This window comes from Biomphalaria glabrata, chromosome 5, assembly GCF_947242115.1.
Source record: "Biomphalaria glabrata chromosome 5, xgBioGlab47.1, whole genome shotgun sequence".
Classification (NCBI taxonomy): domain Eukaryota; kingdom Metazoa; phylum Mollusca; class Gastropoda; family Planorbidae; genus Biomphalaria; species Biomphalaria glabrata.
This window is the reverse complement of record NC_074715.1, coordinates 4,527,714-4,547,813: the sequence shown is the minus strand read 5'-3', so window position 1 is coordinate 4,547,813 and position 20,100 is coordinate 4,527,714. Positions and strand designations below refer to the sequence as shown.

The 20,100-nt window shown below is 36.0% G+C and overlaps 1 protein-coding gene across 1 annotated transcript in view; it reads right to left on the bottom strand.

The window, feature by feature from the left end:
- Positions 1–5,722: 5,722 nt before the first annotated feature.
- LOC106061334 (uncharacterized) overlaps positions 5,723–20,100 on the bottom strand; it is a 32,758-nt gene continuing 18,380 nt past the window's right edge. Inside the window, exons 4-9 of the mRNA XM_056028642.1 lie at positions 19,346–19,534; positions 18,890–19,021; positions 11,294–11,428; positions 9,133–9,264; positions 7,587–7,685; positions 5,723–6,084 (exon numbers count right to left, since the gene is read on the bottom strand). Coding sequence (XP_055884617.1) covers positions 5,723–6,084; positions 7,587–7,685; positions 9,133–9,264; positions 11,294–11,428; positions 18,890–19,021; positions 19,346–19,534 — 1,049 coding nt within the window. The remainder of the gene's footprint in view (positions 6,085–7,586; positions 7,686–9,132; positions 9,265–11,293; positions 11,429–18,889; positions 19,022–19,345; positions 19,535–20,100) is intronic.

Here is a 20,100-nt window from a genome sequence, read left to right as displayed (position 1 = left end):
ACGGGTATGAAAGTTAATTGTGTCTGCTATCGTATACATTGTTTGCTCTAAGAATGAATTTGTATGTACAATGTACATTTTTAAAATAATTTTCTCACGCAAAATAAAGAATATTATTATATTTTTTTATTATTATTAAAACGTATTGTCTGTGTTATTTTAATCATGTTTAAACTGAATCTTCACTGAGCCGTTACATAAATGGCGTGTCCCGCACGGTTAGCATGGTATATAAAAGGAAAATGGCGGCGGTCTTAGTGTATGCGGCCTCTTGCCGCGAGTCTGACACACCCGTCTCTTTCAGGCCAGTGAGAGGAGCTTTGTTTACATTTGCTGGCTTAGAGTTCCAAGAGCTGAAGGCTCAAGTCTACCGGAGAGTTCCAAGAAGAAGAACTTCCTCTTTAAATGTATATATTTAAAAATATTTTATACTGCCATGTGAGGCGACCATACAAAATAGCGCGGATAAAATAACGCATGACAAAATAGTGCGAACTAATATATGATTTATGTTTATAAAAGTACCAGATTTTAGTAAGTGAAGATGCTGAGCAGCATTTTTTGTTGAGTGTTGAGGTCTCTATCGTCTTCAATATTATTACATCTACAAGTATGTGCCACATTTGCATACATACCAATGCTTAAAATGCATTACTTGCTAACTAATATGTTTTTGAGACACATGTGTGCTATAGTGTAATAAAAAAAATCTTGATTATCTGAGGCATCTCTCTTTAGTCAAACCAGGGCGTCTTTTGCTCAACATCGGGAAACTTAGGTTTGTCAGGATGAGTTAAGATATTCAAAGTCAAATATTGCACCAGCTGATGTAAGTACTGCCTTCGAAGAAGTAAAATGAGGCTCGGTCTGATGTAGAGAATTCATATGACTATTGGTGGGCACAACTGCATTGTACTAAATCAAAGAGTGACTCCAAGTTTTCTGAAAGCAGGAGTATTAGAGATGAGTACAGGACGACCTATTTAGAGCAACCAATTCAGTGGAGGGATGGCACTGTGCATTTCAGCTGTCTATTGAGGGACACCCACTCCCTACCCCCTACCATGTCTATTCCCATTTCGGGGGACTTTAATTTAAGTATGAAAAAAATGCTAGATTGAAAAAAAAAGGAGTGATAGAGAAATAAAAAGAAAGAGAGAAACAAAAGAAAAAGAGAAACAAACAAACGAGAGATTGAGATTAGAAGTAACAGTAATAATAACAAATTAAAAGACAAAAAATAACAAAAGTAGAAATTAGAAAGATTTAAAAAAATATTATTTACTAAATTACTTGTTAGAAATAAAGTCATTGTAGTAGAATGTGTTCATTATTCTACTTCCTTATGGGGCATCGCAGCTTTCAACGTTAAGTGTGTGACGTACACACGCGCTAACACACACACACATACACATCTGTACACAACACAGAAACCGTTCAAGGATATGACATTTACACAATATTCATCTATATTATTATTATATACCGGCATTTTGATTGCTTGATTTCATATTGCAAAATTTCGACTCTTTTAATGTATTAGGCTGACGAATTATAAAATGTCCCTGGCTATTCAGTCCACAAAGGGCGACAATTGAGTATTAAAACTAATGGAGACTGAATCTGTGAATCTGGTGCCCATGGCCATTTTAATTTTAATCATATAGGCCATCGGAAAAAAAAAGGAAGTCCCATGAAAACGTGAATTTACGGTTTCATTCTGTAAGCATAAGTTTTGATGGGCCTGATATCAACGGGCCCAGGGGCAGACTGGCTATATGGGCATTGGGGCAAATGCCCTGTGGGCCGTAACCCTATTGGGCGGGTAGGGCAAACTTAAGGGCCTCATGAATGCCACTATAGAACGCATTAACTTGTTAAATGTTTCATAATATAGTATTGTATTTGTATTTGTATTTTGGGTTTTTGGCACACTGGCAGAATTTAGGCCATGTCATGCCGTAATCCCCTCATCGTTATTCTTCCTTTATATCACAAGAGCTAGATTTATTCAGTTAAGTTATTAATTCTGGCGGATCCAGGGGGGGGGGCTGTATACGTGATTACCCCCCTCCCCCAACCGGCCGAAACCGCAACCCACCGACGGGGGAGGGCTGGGGAATTTTAGTAAAGAAATTACTTAACTTGTATACCAATTTATTAATTAACCTATTTTTTACATTAGTTCGCCCCCCCCCCTTCTAATATGTTGGCCGATTTGGTGGGGTGGGGAGGGGGCGATGGCATCAATCCCGTCTCCCCATTAACTTTCGAGTAGGGGGGGGCGGTCCAGTTTATTTGTAATAATCACAGCTTTTTAACAGAATCAATTAAATATCTATATGATTAAAACTTGTTATTGATATTTTAAGCCATCTTTATACTATGTCGTTCCCTCTTGGCCGATAGGGTGGGGCTGGGCGAATAGATCTATTGCCATTCCCACCTAAGCCCTTCGAGTGGGGGTGGGAGCGGTCCTATATTTGTGAAGAAATCTTAGTTTGTAAACAAAATTAGTTGACTAACTACATAATTTTTATATTATGTCGCTTTCCTCTGGTATTTTGGTCGATTCGGTGGGTGGGAGGGGGCGATTCTTTTACTGCCCTCCCCACTCTCGCCCTATGAATGGGGGGGGGGGGAGACGGTCCTATTTTTATGGAGAAATCATAGTTTGTGAACAAAATTAGTTAAATATCTATATAATATAAGCTACATATTGATATTTGAACCCATTTGTATATTATGTCGCGTTATCATCTTAGTTCAAATTGTGACATTAGTAAATATAAAATGTAAAGGGTTTTAGCAGGTGGGAGGGGGTGACACTTCCAACGCCTTCCGCCCATCAGACAAACCAATATTTTTTTCGTTTGTATTTTAGTTAAGAAATTACAAAATTAAAAAAAAATGTCACTAATATAATTTATATATGCAATAAATTTAAAGTCTTATATCGAGTCGCCCCACTCCCTTTTCTTTAATGACAAATGCAATCATTAGCAGAAATTATAAAAATGAGCGAGGACTCGATTAATCGTTTTCACTCTACCACCCCCTTCCTATTTCCAGACGAAAACATGACGTTTTAAAACAGAACAGTCAAAGATGACGACAGAGTGTATGGGATTGCACATGAATTTATCATAACTATTTTAAGAAAGACTTTATTTTGGAAAATTTAGAATTCATAAGAAAGTTTTCGCTACAATAGTACCAATAGAGATGAGTTCTGAACCTAAATAATTTTTTCACTAAATTTCTTCTCCAACATCCGAATTTTTTTGTTTTTAACTTTGAATTACAGATCGCTAATGAAACGAAGTTACTAACAGGCCTATTAAACAAAATGTATCAAAATTAACTTTTTTTAAAACAAAATATTAATTTTTGATTATGTTTTTTTCGGCGGCGATCCTCAAAGCATTAATCTAACTATGTTTATCTTATCTTTTCAATAAAAAATGTGTTGTATTAGCAATGAAATAAGGGGCCTATAAATTCATATTAAAATATTCATAATAGACTCTTTTTCTAGTAAAACATTATTCAAAAGGCTCTTGAAAATTCAATATTTTGAACGTTTAACCACCATTCTGTTGACGTCATATGCTGACCAGAACAGGCCTAGTACAAAGAGGTCTCGCTTAACATGAAGATAATATTGCTAGAAATACGCCTAATAAAGATATACTTACGCCTTACTTGTGCCTCAATTGTCAGTCACACTTCAGGATCGACCCTAGCCGCTAAGTTAATTTATTTTACTAAAATTGATCTGCCTGTTCAAAAAGATGAATAATGAGCTGTAGATGTAAGGAGAATGCCTTTCTGCAGTGAAGAATGCAAGAATACGATTGGCGTCGGGGCTTCGTCCCGAACCCCACTGATTGGGCTTACTAAGCCCCCCCCCTCCCCCCCCCCCCCCCAAACAACCAAGCTGTCTAGAGAAAGAAATAGCCACCAACATGTCTTTGTGTTGTTGTATTTTTTTGGCAGAATGCAAGAAAACGCTTTGGTGGGGAGACTTCGCCCTGATCACACCTGGTGAAGCGCTGTAATATTGAGCTGTAGATGTCAGGAGAATGCATTTTTAAAGTGTAAAATGCAAGACAAAGACCTCAAACATTACTGTATATATTTGTTTTTCAATTTGTCAAAGGTTGAAACACTGGTTTCTTTTTCATTCTCATTTATATATATATATATATATATATATATATATATATATATATATATATATATATATATATATATATATATATATATATATATATATATATATATATATATATATATATACTAGAAATATTTTACCCGCGACATTGCGTATTACTGTCGATATAGTCACTGAGAGTGTTTTTAAAACATTTAAACGAAGTAATAATGAAATAAATAAAGCAAATGTGTCAATGTAAAAATAGTATGAATAAAGCCAACAAATCAAAATAGCTAATCTACTTAAATCCATTTTTTTCAAATTAAAACATTTGCTTGTAGGCCTACATCTATTTGATTAAAATGTGAAATGAATAGACTTAATTTTGTATGTTCAAGTATATATATATATATATATTCACAGAACTAGCACTTGCACATAATATTAGAGCTAGCTAAATACGTGTTCTTAAATTAACATATGTTTAAAATGTTACAATTTTTTCTTCCCAGAACAAAATAATAAATTCGGAATATTAATGTATTTATACAAGGACACATATAAATTGAAATGTGAATAGAATACATTTTTAAAAAACTTATATAATAAGAACAACACCATAACAATGTAGAATTTCTTTCTTTTTTAATATTAAACAAAATAACTATTAATCAATAGCTAATTAGTTAATTCGTAAATTTCTTGATTTATTCATGCTTTGTTAGGTAAAATAAATAATTATGTAAAATTTCATGTTTATCCGAGAATAATGCGAGAGAAATAACGTATACATTTTTTGAAGGGAACAAAACCCTAAATATCTAGCTACATCGCTTTATACTGGAGGAATAATTTCCTTAATGTCATTATTATGAACCTATTAAAACAATAGAGCTGAAAAAATGTCCGTAATGTATGACTTGACTACAGTGAATGTCTATACAACACACATCTGTAACATTTTGTGAACACATTGTTACGAACGAGTTACAAGCACAAGTAAACGTAATAACGACTAAGAATACAGTAAATCATATTCTTAACAGGTTGCATACAAAATAACTACTATTTAATTGACTAATCGGTAATCATTTTATATTGATTCATGTTTACTGGGGTACAACGAATAATTGTATAAAGTTTCAACTTGATCCGAGAGTGTGTATCGTAAAAATGAAGTTTACCAAAGTATGCAGCAGACAGTTAAAATAAGCTTTGTAAAAACAAAATATATTAACACTTGACACTTCCTTTAAAAGTGACAGATATTAGATATTTACTAACAGCAATTAACTCTTTCTCTCCTAATTGACGATGTCAAAGTTGATTTGACCTCATTAAATTAAATTGATTTTTTTTTTATTTTAATTTGTGTTGTTTAGAAAGAGCATGCGTTCCCCTAAATCTCGATACCGAATATCACATTTTTTTGAAAACAAACAAAAACGTTATTGGTTTTTAATCCTAACAGGATAGTGAGATACTAATAAACAAAATGAATAATTCTATCGGACCGAGGTAAATAATTACGGAGAGAAAGAGTTAATACTAAAGCAGGCATGTTCACATTCTTTTTATCCTGACATTCTGATAAGTTTCATTACTGTAATCTTGATTATCAAATGATACCATCTCAAATTGACTTTCCTTTGATTCCATTTGTAGACCTCCTACACATGACATTGTCTCATATTGATCATGTACGGAGTCAACGTCTTGATAATTGTCGTCTTGCATTTTGTTGTAATGTTCTACATTCTCTGACTTCGCGACATCATTCCGGGCAACTTTGGATTCTACTTTTTCTTTCTTGACTCGTCTTTTGTAAACAGCAACAGCAGTACCAATAACTAGGAAAGTAAGTACAACAGCACCTACAGAGACTCCTACAGCAACAGCAGCAGTCTGGTCCAAGGTATTTTCAGCTGTTTAAAAAGCATAGACATATTAATTAGTTCATTCTATTTAATTGTCTTTTATTTCAACATTATATCTCATTAAGACACGCATGGGTTAAGGTCATCCAGATAAAAAAAAAACAACAAGAAAAATATTACAAATATTTTCTTAGGGCATTATTGAACGGTCGTTCTTGTCTTAATAACTAATGTATTCTAGATTAAAAGAAAATGGACTATAGAGAACCGTCTTGACTGTGACATCTCCGTGCTTTGTATAAGATCCACTGAAACCGACGGAACGTAACTCGACCATTCTGGTTGATCACATCCAACACATCGTGGCGCCTCTTTGGAAACATCGAGATGTGAATTTAGATAGGCTAAGAATGGGAAGCGAGCCCTGCAATATACCCTAGGTGAGCTTTTGTTTTAAAAATCTCACTCTGGGTGGGGATGGAACAAAAGCCAGCAACCCAGTCCAAGATGTAAGCCACACCGTTCCACAAAGGGTGCCGACATTAGCTGGAGTGGCGGTTCCTGCACAGAACGTGGCGGTTACAGTATAGGAATACTGGATAAAATCTCCATGGTTAGAGCTGCCCTCGGCCACTTATAACGAGGCGCGGTGGTCTGTGTACTCGGCACCCTTACTCGGTCCATGGCCGTTACTGTTGGGGTCCCTCAGACAGGAAGAGCACCCGGTCCAAGCTTGTTCTTTGAATATAAGCCTTTCCAACGTTTAAAGGGGATTATGGCCATTTCGGCGCCGATTCCCTACTGGACTTAATCGACACATGACTTCATTCGACGTGTCTGGCATGACTACAATTTAGAACACAAATCTTTCCAGAACCTGTGCGACCGACCGTCGCACCTCGTCACGTTGACCACTCGGCTAGCTCTAGCCTGAGGCGATTTGCGTCGGCTAAAAACACACCTAGCACGACAATAAGTTACCAACTAGCTAGACCACCAATACTCAACCTAATTCGAAGTCAGGGCCATTTTAATTTGTGACACTCGTGTCATTAAAAGAAATGAAATTGACCTGAAACATTTTTTTTAGAAACCCTTTGGATATAGTACTTACATTAAATAGCGAGATATCTGAAAGTTATCTTTTTTAAAGTGTCGGACTAGGGCTTAATTTCTCTACTTAATTATTATGTGAGCGACATTGAACTAGCTTAACGACTTATGCCGTCAAATTTATGTTATAGTGCGTCTATTTCTTGTTGAGTATTTTTATGTTCTCATTTTAATTTGATTACAACTAAATCATTATAACAATTGCTTGATTCATAACGTTTTCAATATCAGCTTATTTCTCAATCTGAATCTAATACACTGTACTATAACTTCAACAGAAACATATGTGTCTATGCCTACTGGATGGCTACATGACGTCGTTCGAGAAATAGTTCAAATCCTGCCAAATTTCTTATGCTACCGTAGATTTGAGTGCTCTGATATGGTAAACTTCATGTATAGCTTATAAGATACAAATATCCTAACTAAACACTTACTTGTGTCACAAAAGTCTCCTACATAGTCAGGTTTACAGGCCAGACATTTACCAGTAAATACGTCGCATGTTTCATTCAGACAATGAATGGGGCATTTTTCTGTAAAGAAAATTGTTTAATACTTAACTTATCCATTACTAGGGAAGAACACACACAAGAACGCAACTCAGCAAAGTCAGCCCAACCTCAACAAAGGCAAAAACGTCATGACAACAAGGCGCACATCTTAGGAACAGAAACTCACGAAACCTTATGGTGCTCAAAAGAAATTACCAGGCAAGATGCGCACGAAACATAGTAGGTCCGGTACATTGAGTCAGTTGGGTACTATTAGCTCACAGCAGAGAAGTTCAGGTACAATGACTTAGTTCAACACTGTTAGCTCACAGCAGAGTAGGTTCGCTACAGTGAGTCAGTCCGGCACTGTTAGCTTACAGCAGAGAAGGTCCTGTACAGTGAGTCAGTTCAACACTGTTAGCTCACAGCTAAGTAGGTCCTGTACAATGAGTCAGTCCTGTACTGTTAGCTCACAGCAGAGTAGGTCTGGTACAGTGACTCAGTCTTGTATTGTAAGCTCACAGCAGAGTAGGTCCTGTACAGTGAGTCAGTCTTGTACTGTAAGCTCACAGCAGAGTGGGTCCTGTACAGTGAGTCAGTTCAGCACTGTTAGCTCACAGCAAAGTAGGTTCGCTACAGTGAGTCAGTCCGGCACTGTTAGCTTACAGCAGAGTAGGTCCTGTACACTGTCAGCTCGGCACTGTTAGCTCACAGCAAAGTAGGTCCTGTACAATGAGTCAGTCCTGTACTGTTAGCTCACAGCAGAGTAGGTCTGGTACAGTGACTCAGTCTTGTACTGTAAGCTCACAGCAGAGTGGGTCCTGTACAGTGAGTCAGTTCAGCACTGTTCGCTCACAGCTGAGTAGGTTCTGTACAATGAGTCAGTTCGGCACTGTTAGCTCACAGCAAAGTAGGTCCTGTACAGTGAGTCAGTCCTGTACTGTTAGCTCACAGCAGAGTAGGTTGGGTACAGTGAGTAAGTCCGTTACTGTTAGCTCACAGCAGAATAGGTCTTGTACAGTGACTCAGTCCTGTACTGTTAGCTCACAGCAAAGTAGGTCCGGTACTGTGAGTCAGTCCGGCACTGTGAGCTCACAGCAGAATTGGTCTTGTAGTGTGAGTACTGTACTGTTAGCTCACAGCAGAGTAGGTCCGGTACAGTTACTCAGTCCTGTACTCTTAGCTCACAGCAGAGTAGGTCCGGTACAGTGACTCAGTCCGGCATTGTGAGCTCACAGCAGAGTAGGTCCGGTACAGTGAGTCCTCGATGAAATAGACAAATAATAAAATTTAGTGCTGCGATTCTGGGATGTACAATAAAACATTTGTATCTAGTGTATCACGTCAGATGTGCAGTAACACTTATTATGCCTCTATTATTATTATTATTATTATTATTATTATAGATGGAAAATCATTATAAGAAAGAAACAGACAGTAAGTTATACAAGTAAGTTATTATAAGTTATTATAAATAGTATTAATTTACCATCACATTGCTTGCCATAAAGTGTATTGTTACACATCAGACAGTGTCCATCATGCCGGTCACACAGTTGATCCATACATGAAGGACTGCAAGTACTTGAACAGTTTTGACCATAATGTGTAGATTCACAAACTATATTGAAATAGAAATTGAGGAAATCTAAAAATTTCCCCTACTAGCTTTTTCTGAATATATCTGAATCAATACAAAACTGAGATGGCAATCTGGTGAATAGGAAAAGCTTAAGTAAATTTAGGGAGGGATTGTGTACCTGTATCAACGACTTTGACCATGACAGCAGTATAGGTAGACTATTAACTACACAGAATCCCTAGCCAGGATATTATTTGGTCGGAGGGTATTGGGAAGATAATACTTTTACCTTTTCTTTGCACGCATACACGCACACACATACTCCCGAAGATAAGCGTTCCGAATGAAATTATATTAAAGACACATGAGAGATAAGAATGGAGAATGAAGGTTAGCAGATCTTGTGTAGTGCTCCAACGGTCAAGCAGATCAAAGGATAGGTGAAAGTAAATGTAAAATTAGATGTGAACCTGGCCTAACTAGTTCCCCTTTCAGACCTTGTGGTCTATAGGGCAGATGATGTAAAGCTCATCTGTTTTGTGGCCTACTGTTAACGAGGGTGTCTTGTAGCCAGCACAACGACCAACCGCCTTTACTTTTCCCCAACTTATGTCAGGTACCCATTAGAGCTGAGTGGTTTCAGAGGCGCCCAAAGTTGAAAATCCCAGTCTTCACCAGGATTCGAAACCAAGCGCTTTACCGCTCAGCTACCGCGCCTCCCCTGGCCTAGGTCTTATAATCCAATCGTTTTGAAAAGGCTCAATCTCTTATTCAAATCCTCAAAAAAAAATATTACAAAAATATAAATGGCCTAACTAGTTCCCCTTTCAGACCTTGTGGTCTATAGAGCAGATGATGTAAAGTTCATCTGTTTTGTGGCCTACTGTTAACGAGGGTGTCTTGTAGCCAGCACAACGACCAACCGCCTTTACTTTTCCCCAACTTATGTCAGGTACCCATTAGAGCTGAGTGGTTTCAGAGGCGCCCAAAGTTGAAAATCCCAGTCTTCACCAGGATTCGAAACCAAGCGCTTTACCGCTCAGCTACCGCGCCTCCCCTGGCCTAGGTCTTATAATCCAATCGTTTTGAAAAGGATCAATCTCTTATTCAAATCCTCAAAAAAAAATATTACAAAAATATAAATTACTAATTTGGCATTAAATAAACATTAAGGAAAATAAAGTTTATAAGATTACTATTTGTTTTAAATTAGGTCTAACTTATAATGCATAATAATTAGCTTTTTCTCTTTAAAAAACTGCTTGCATAACTAATTTAAAAAATTAGATTTTTCACTTTCAGAAAAAAAAAAGAAGCCGTTGCATCAGAACTTTCAATGGTCTAAAATATTGTGATGTCGGATTTTCAATATCTTTTCTAGTTTACGAGATCTAATCGGGACAAACGGACGGACGGACAGACATTTCACACAAAACTTATAGCGTCTTTTCCCCTTTCGGGGGCCGCTAAAAATGCTACATAAATCAGGTTTTTATAAGTATTACGAAAAAGAGACCTACTACAGACGTACTTTTACAACCTAACACACCGACTAGCAAAACGAGGTATTCCTGAATACTGATCTGTTTAATCAAAATGGAGGACATTATTTTAAAGTCGTCATCCAATGCACAAGGGAAGTAAAACACACTCTGTCTGGAACACGTGAAATATTGGACGTATTTCTATCTGGATGTGCTTTTAATGACATAACTACAAACAGTACAACTACCAACATAATTCATGAACTAATGTTACTTATAATTATAATAATATTTGTATTTTCATGAAGAAGAAGCAAAATTTTATAAAACTGTTATTAAATATGTGAAAAAAACGAGTATATAATTCAAAGTAATACTAACTAGAAATATGTATATGATCTTCATCACCATTGATTCAATTTGCATTATCGAATGCATTAGTTACATATTAAAATTGATAAATTAAAACAAAACCAAAAATAACATTTAATCCTTTTTCTATAACTGTTAAATGCTCAAACCGTTTAAAATGTATTGATTAAATCTTTGGTTCATGAACATTATGTATAAAGACGTTCACTTACTTATGTTGCAGAGATCGCCAGTATAGCCTGGTAAGCAGTTCAGACACTTTCCAGTTTTAGAGTCACAAATAGATTCAGAGCATTGAGAGGAACACTTTGACTTACAGTTTGAACCAAAATATGTTGGTACACAATCTTAGAGACAAAGGTATAAATAAGTGAAAAAATCATTTAATTTTTTGTTAAATAAAAATCAATGAAATATCTTTATTATAGTTTACAAGCAGGCTATGAGATTCTATCATGATCTTGCAACAATAAAAAATAGAAATGAAAATGTGGTTTGAGACAGGAGATTTTGGAAATGAAAATGTAGTTTGAGTGCTGGGACAGGGGATTTTGGAAATGAAAATGTAGTTTGAGTGCTGGGACAGAAAATTTCGGAAATGGAAATGTGGTTTGAGTGCTGGGACAGAAAATTTCGGAAATGGAAATGCGGTTAGAGTGCCGGGACAGAAGATTTCGGAAATGGAAATGCGGTTTGATTGCTGGGACATAGGATTTCGAAAATGAAAATGTGGTTTGTGGGCTGGGACATGTCCCAAAAACTACGCGGAGTCTGAAAGCAAAGAAAGCACCCTGACAGTTTGCCCCAATGTTGGAGACTTCCCAACCCTGAGCACAGTGCATTACAAGCCAATGTCCTGTAGGCTTATATTTGGCAATGTCAAATACCAAACTACGACTCACGGTGCCCCGCTGGGGGAAGGAAGAGGAAACCGTGACTCATTTTCTTTATGACTGCCCAAGACTTGCTAAACTTTATATCGACAGGTCTGGAAAGCCATAAATTTTTATCTCTATGTGGACGTACACACTCAGGGTAACATGGTTTTTGTTCAGGGCTTTCGCAAGAAAGGATTTTAACCTTTAAAGCTCTCACTTTAAAAACTCAAACACAATTTGAGGATTGTGATGACGTTGAAGGTTAAAAAAATATAATAGCACATTTTAAAAATGCATTCCATTGGATATTAAGTATTTAGTTAGAAGGCCAATCAAGGCTACTTAACCAAAACAAAAAGGTTTAACTCTTTCTCTCTGTAATTATTTTCCTCGTTCCGACGGAATTCGTTATTTTCTCATTAGTATTGTAACGAATCTCACTATCCAGGCTCTCTGCAAACTGCACCATACACCACCAACTTAAAGAATTTGTTAACTCAGGGCTCCAAAATAACGTTAACACTTTAATAGTTGAATAAATAACAGCCAATACTGTACAATTGGCAACACGTAGACTGTACAAATATCTCTCCGATAACACCGTACCGCTGTATTAACTCTTGCACTGGCCTCTCCGTCTGGTTCCGGGCTTGCACTGGGTTCAACAGTTCAGGACTGACTTCACACACTGGGCTCGTTGTGTCGGACTCGATCACAGACCAAGATCAAGACGCCGTTTGTCTCAATTGTACTGACAGTACTCCGCACTGAACCGTCGTAATGCTCCGTACAGAACCACACTGTTGAACTGTGCTGTAGTTTAACGTGTTCTGAGCCCCTGTCGTAAACCGTCTTGAAGGCGACACCTCCGCTCTTATATAAGGTCCCTAATGGCCTTCTTCTAGAACAGGACGGAACATCGCTCGACGTTTTCTAGCTTCGTCACATGACTACATCTCTTGTGACGATCCTGAGCTCTGTTCACGACGCCTATCCTTCCCGAACCGTCATGTTGGCATTCGTCTCGGCTGACCGTCGTAACTCGTCACGGTTGACCGCTCGTCTAGCGCTGGACTGGGGCGATTTGCGTCAGCTGACTACACCCCATTTGTGCCACCACCAGGTTTATAACAGTATTTATTTTACCCTGTTAGGATTAAGCTTGAATAACCTTATCTTTTGCAATCAGAGAATGTTCAATTTGGGGAATGCATGCTCTTTTTATAGAACACGAAGTAAAGTTTTTTTTTTCTAAAACCTATCATCAATTTAATTTCATAGGTCAAATCTACCATGATATCGTCAATTAAGAGAGAAAGGGTTAATTAAATACTATTTTAGTTACATCAGTTTAAATATGGTTTGTATAAAGGACACACAACTGTACATCACATAATTAATTTTTAAAATTTGACTTCCTTTTCACATTTTATTTATTAATGTCACATGGTCCCACTTGTATTACCTGGCGTGCAGTTAGGGCATTTTGCATTTGCATAATCGCAAGTATCGTTTAGACATGTACTAGGACACTTGTACATACGATCTAATTAAATAAATAAACTACTATATATTTTGAACAATTTCCTTTTTAGCACTAAATGCACAAGCGTATATTTTTTGTAATAGGCGGATAAGCCAGCAAGTGAATTTGAATTTAAGGTGTAGCGGTTTTCGCTTAAAATAGAAGCGTTATTAATAAATGTGTTTTTCAAAATGCATATCAAGCTTCGCATCCAGTCGTTATTTTAAAATATGTAGTATGCATAAACACTACATATTTAATGCGGGTTACTATGTGTCTATTGATTGTACGTCTGTTAAATGTTTTATTTGAATGCAAATTTAATGCTTTAAAAAAGGTGTGAAAAGTTCAGTTACTTACCCTTAGTACATTGCCCAGTTATTGGGTTGCATTCTTTATTTCTGCACGTATCACTGCAGTGCTGTGTACAGTTCTCTCCCCAAGTCGTATTTACACAGGCTGACAAAAAAAATTCTTATAATGAATAGAAAATGTTTAGGAAATCATTGTTTTTTTCTGATTCTCTTTACTTTTAAAAATCTTTTATCTACTCACTCCGTCTGTCTGTCTGTCTGATAAAAAAGTTTGTATACGTTATTTCTACGATAATAAATCACTGATCATGCTGAAATTTTTCACAATTATTTCTTTTACCTGAAAAAAAATCAATAAAGATCAAAGAGTATGGAACAAGGGAAAGAAATTGTACTTGACTGACATTGAATTAGTCCCCTTTTATAGATCGCCGCTTTAAAGTACGTTTGAAACAAACAATAGATATCTATACATTCTTCTATTGTCACAAGCACTTAAAGAGTGGTTAGCGTGTAGGCTTGAGGATCATCTATGATTCTATGGAAATGAGATGAAACCAGGGGCATTGGCTGTGGTTGGAACGATGCCGCCCACACATCAGATCCCCCTTCTCTACGTAGCTAATGTATCCAAAGGGGCTGTCAGAAGATTCTTAGCTTGACTTGGCTTGGCTCCTTAGGAGTTTACTTGATTATTACTATTATGAACAATTATTACTTGATACACTTTAACTCCAGATATCCACTTAATTAGAATTACTTATTACTAAATAAACTTCAACTCCTGATAATAACAATGAAAAACTTTAATATTCAATAAATCACATAATGACATAGACTCTCAATTACTATTAATTCACAATCACTAGTCCATCAACTTTATGAAATATATAAATACATAAAACACCAGTCCAGGAAGCGATTGTCCAACTTTCCTGGACCGGGAGCAAGACCTCACTAACATAACACACTCTCTCTTACATTCAACAAAGACTTAACCATTCAGTTCTCAACTCGTGCAAGACTGTTCACATTCACAACCTGGGAATACATACATAAGGGGATATAACTATCATACCAAAATATCAAACTAACATTCATTCTCGCCATACTTTCTCCTAACATGAACGGCAGTGCCGATATTGTTTGGTCTCAGCAGAGTCGCAGGTTCTGTCAGAGTACAATCTACATTGTTGTCGGATCCTGATTTTTCCTCAGGGTTGACTCCCAATGCTTTTCACATTAATTGGGATAGCTGCAAGGCAGCAGAGGTTTGAATTCAGAGTGTTCTTTCTTCTGCGTGGGTAGCCAGCTATTGGTCTTCGAGTTCCTCCTATTTAAAGCTTACTGGTTTAGGCGCCAGTTTCTCGCATTTGCCCCTTCTTATTGAAAACAGTTCCGTCGGACACAGTATCCTTGCAAAAAGTTGGACTAGTTTCAGAGGCTATTTGAGACGCATGCCATTAGGAAGCATTTTATAGGTAGTCGAGAGAGTATTTCAATTACCAGTTCCAACATTAACAACCTTACTAAGAATATAAATAGATGTACCATTGTAGCTCATATAGTTTCCTTTGAGATGTATAAGAAAAAGGAAAAAAAACAAACTAGCTAATGAATTATTTGAAAATACAGTCTACAGCTAGGCATGAAGATAAACAATACTAAGACTAAGACTTTTTTTTATTGATCCTTATGGAAAGTTGTGATTGCAAGGACTCTTTTCTCATCTTAAGACAACACAACAGAAACCTTCACATAAATAGAACAAGACACATCATAGTTATCTTATAGTTCCAAAGAGAGAAATGGATATGTTTATTTGGATATTATGTAAGAGTAAGACAGTTTAATTAAATTTAAGATACTACATTTAACATTGAGCACATTTCTCCGGGAAAACAGTAATTGTATTTACCATGACAGTCATCTGCGAAATAATATTTGAAACGGATGGGACACTTTAAATGTCATTTCTTGATTGTCTCTTTCCATTTTTTCTCTGTCTTTCTCCAGTATTACAGTCTCTTTTGGTGGGAGGTTTTTTCATTCTTTGACATTGTCTTCGCATCTTGTGTGTGTGTGTGTCTGTTTTTTTTCTTTTTCAAGATACTGACTTAGCAATCTTCGTTGATCTGGTCATCTGGCTGTACATTTTAAACTTTTGTTTTTACCTAGGTCTAATGGGGTCCAAGGGTCAGCGTGACACTGTTTAGATTTCCTAGTTTTTATACTGTCTTTGGTAGTGAAGCCTAGAATCATTGGGTATCGTCTTGGTTCTATGGCTTTGCTCATCCTTTCTAATTATAATTCTACATTTATACTTTATGGTTTGCCATTGTAAAAGAAAGTTTCTATAACCAAGAAGTGAATTCGTCTTATTTTCATATCATCTTTCAACATTGTTTAAAATTATGTACAAGCGACCCGCGGCGTAGCATACACCGCTATTTAGTGACGTTTGAACACTTCCTGAAAGACACATTTTTCAAAAGAACAGATTACTTTTTCTCGCCCCCCCCCTCCTCTTTTTTCTAAACAGCGCTGTCTGTCAACGCAAAAGTTAAGAGGGGTAACTCTAGTCCAATTTGCAGAAATAAAATAGTTATCTTTCCATGACTTTTTCATCGAGGTTTAATACTAGCCTATCCGCGACGTAATATACGCCGCTATTTAGTGGCGAGTGAACACTTCCTGAAAGACACAGTTGTCCAAATGGGGTGGGTTTGGGCAAACGACCGTGTGAGCATACCTGGAGAGTGAGAAAGGCGCAATTGCCGGCAGGAGGTGGATTAGAGAGTGGGATGGCGTGGTGTCTCGTAAGGTTCGGCGACGTAGATAATTATATACACAGAGAAGAGAAGATTACTTTTTCTCCCGAACCTTTCTCTTTTTTCTGAGCCGCGCACTCTGTCGCCGCGAAAGTTACTTGGGGTAACTCTAGTCAGACCTGCAGAAATAAATTTTTCCATGACTTTTTCATTGAGAATTAGAGAGTCGGCGTGCGTGCGTTATGTCCCGCATGGTTGGGCGACGTTGAGAATAACATATACAGATAATTTCTTTGTAAAGGTATATAATAATGTAACTCAAAAACAAAATTTTGAGTTCTACTTTTATCACAATATCCCGAGTAAGTTCCGTTTTGTTTACATTGAAGATATTCGCCAGGCTTTGGCTCACATTCACTGTTGTTACAGTTGTTGGAGCATTGCTTAGAACAGTTGATACCACAGTGTGTTTTATTACATGCTAGAATAAATATTACATAATCTTAAAAATGTAACGTATGTACAGTAAGTAAAAAAAAGCATAATAATAATAATAAGGTTTGTCTTCGAGTCCGAAGATTAATGAGGAATGCAGCATTTTCAATAGCTACTTAATGGAACTTGGGTCTAGGATCCTGCACCCAGCAAAAACTTTGACAGCTGGACAGCTGATCTTATAGTTAAAAACAACTCAACAGTTGATGTATGTCCGTTAGAAAAGTATTACTAGCTAGTTTGACTGTTCTCATTTTTCATAGTAAAAAACTATATGAAACTAAATTTGGCTTGACTAGACTTAGAAATAAAATATGGCGTAGACAGCCAAAGTGTATCCAAATTAAACACAAAACAGGGTATATTTAAAGTTGCTTAATTTTATTGAAAGAATATCAACGTTTTACTAATTATGAATGAAAATGGAACATAGATTACATCTCTTTCAGTCTCAGCGTTCAGCATACAACACCTACATCCTTATCAACTTCATTTATTCCTTAGTTGAACCATTATCTGACAACAGTCTTTCTACATTCCTCACTGTTCTTTGCCTACTTCCATGTACTGTTCCCTGAAGAAAGATCTTTTAGAGCTTTTAGAATTTTTGCAAAACAAAAAAATTTAACTTCGGGAGTATGTGTTCGTATGTAAGTGTGCGAAGAAAAGGTAAACATTACCATCTTAGAACCCTCAGACCAAACAATACATTGGAAAGGGGTTCTGTGTAGATAATAGTGTACCTATGCTGCTGTCCAGGAGGCACGGTGGCTGAGCGGAAAGCGCTTGGCTTCCGAACCGAGGTCCGGCGTTCGAATCTTGGGATTTTTAATTTTGGGATCTTAGTTCGCTTCTGAGTCCACCCAGCCCTACTGGGGAAAAGTAAAGGCGGTTGGTCGTTGTGCTGGTCACATGACACCCTCGTTAACCGTGGGCCACAGAAAGAGATGACCTTTACATCATCTCCCTTATAGACCACTACTCGCAATTGTACAAAATCCAGGTGGCTTAATTGGTAAATTCACTTTTCATTTTTAAGGTGTCACGGTTTCGATTATTATTTTAATTTATATCATATTTATTTATATCCTATACTATAAAGCAGAAAGTAAAGCATATGTATGTATGTATGTATGTATGTATGTATGTATGTATGTATGTATGTATGTATGTATGTATGTATGTATGTATGTTCCGCATAGAAATCAAAACTGTTTGACCAATCTTGATAAAACTTGGTATAAATGTTTCTTGGGTAATAAATGGAACAGGAAAGTGTGTAAAGTAGTCCTTAAAAGTAATAATAATAATAAACCTAAAACCCTAAAAATATTGCTGCACAACTCAATTAAAGTATTACTATTTCATGATTAGGTCATATAGCCATGTTTTATTTCATGTTTAAATCAAATTGAAGTTCAAATTTGTGTTTCTAAAGCATTTTTATACACATACGTACGCTATAGCTGCAACTTAACACAATAGCTATATTCTTGATATCGCGCGCCTCTAAATATAGATCTATCCACAAGTCAATGTTTTGATTTAAAAATTGGATTTAGATCGATTAGCTATTTTTAGCTCCATTTAAACTATTTTTATATTCACGCCTTCACTTTACTTTACTATCTCAGTGACTATATCAGTGATAGGCAAACTAAGACCCGCGGGCCAGGGGTAATATATGGCTAGTAAGTTGTAAAATGGAGGTATTGTCTTTATAAAAATGTTTTTTTTTATGTTTTTCGTGTTTTCGTTTTATAACTAAATATTTCAACAGTGGCACTATAAAAAATATTGTTATACTATTTTAAAATATACCTACGTAGATCACAAAATAGAGGATAAGGAAAACTTAAACATAAATTGAAACATCGCCCATCCTCCACGTGGCATTCGTTAGGACAGTGCTGAGAGCAATTAGTACAGGCTAATCCCCAGGTCCCAGTTGGACATTCTACAAAATCAATACAAATTCGAAATATATAACAGTTTCATGTCTATATGTTTTAACTCTTTATCTCCTAATGGACGATACCATCGTTGATTTTGACCTCATTAAATTAAATTAATGTTTAATTTTTTAATCACGACTTTTAATTATTTAAAAAGAGCATGCATTTCCCTTTAATTCTATACCAAATACAATATTTTCTGATAACAAAAAACAAAGTTATTGAAGCCCAATCATAATATATTAAGTATTAATGGTGAATTATGGAAAAAAAATGTTTTTTAAGAATTAAACAAAAAAAAATATTATTAGAAATTCGTCACTTACCCCCATAAATTTCAACTTCACAAAATTTAAGGACTGTTTTTCTAGCTATTGTAACATTGGAAACTAAATTCTTTCTTGGGTCTACTATTTTATATATTTTACTTTGTTCTTTAACAGTGTTCTCAAAAGTAAATGACTTATCAGTCTTCGGAAAAGTAGTTAATGTGAATCCGAATAAATTATCAGAGTCTGAAATGGAAACAAAAATAATTAATTGCATTTGTAAGCATTATTATACAGAAGTAACAATTAAATGACAATTAAAAAGAATGCATTTATATATATTCATATATTCGTATACATTCATATATCTTCTATACTATAAAGTAGAATGTGAGGTGTATGTATGTGACTTATAGACATCAAAACCGCTTGACCAATCTTGATAAAACTTGGCAGGAATGTTTCTTAGGTACTAACTTAGACCTTAGTGTATGTATTGTAGCCCTAAAACAAACTTAAGACCCTAAAAAAAAATATTATTAAAGCTATAGTAATTTTTGGATCTAGGCCATGTTTACAATGACTTGAGAAATGGTCGAAAGGATTTAGATCTAGATCTAATTTTAAGAAATACACTTTGCGCAGATATTTTTTTACTTTGACACATGAAAATACAAAAGAAGGTCCATTGATTTCATTATATAATAAAATTAACCTTCAAATTTGTGTTTCAAAACCATTTTTTACATAAATTAGTTCCTTAAATCTGTGACTACAGATTTCCTGACGAACATTCTTTCATTAGACAATAC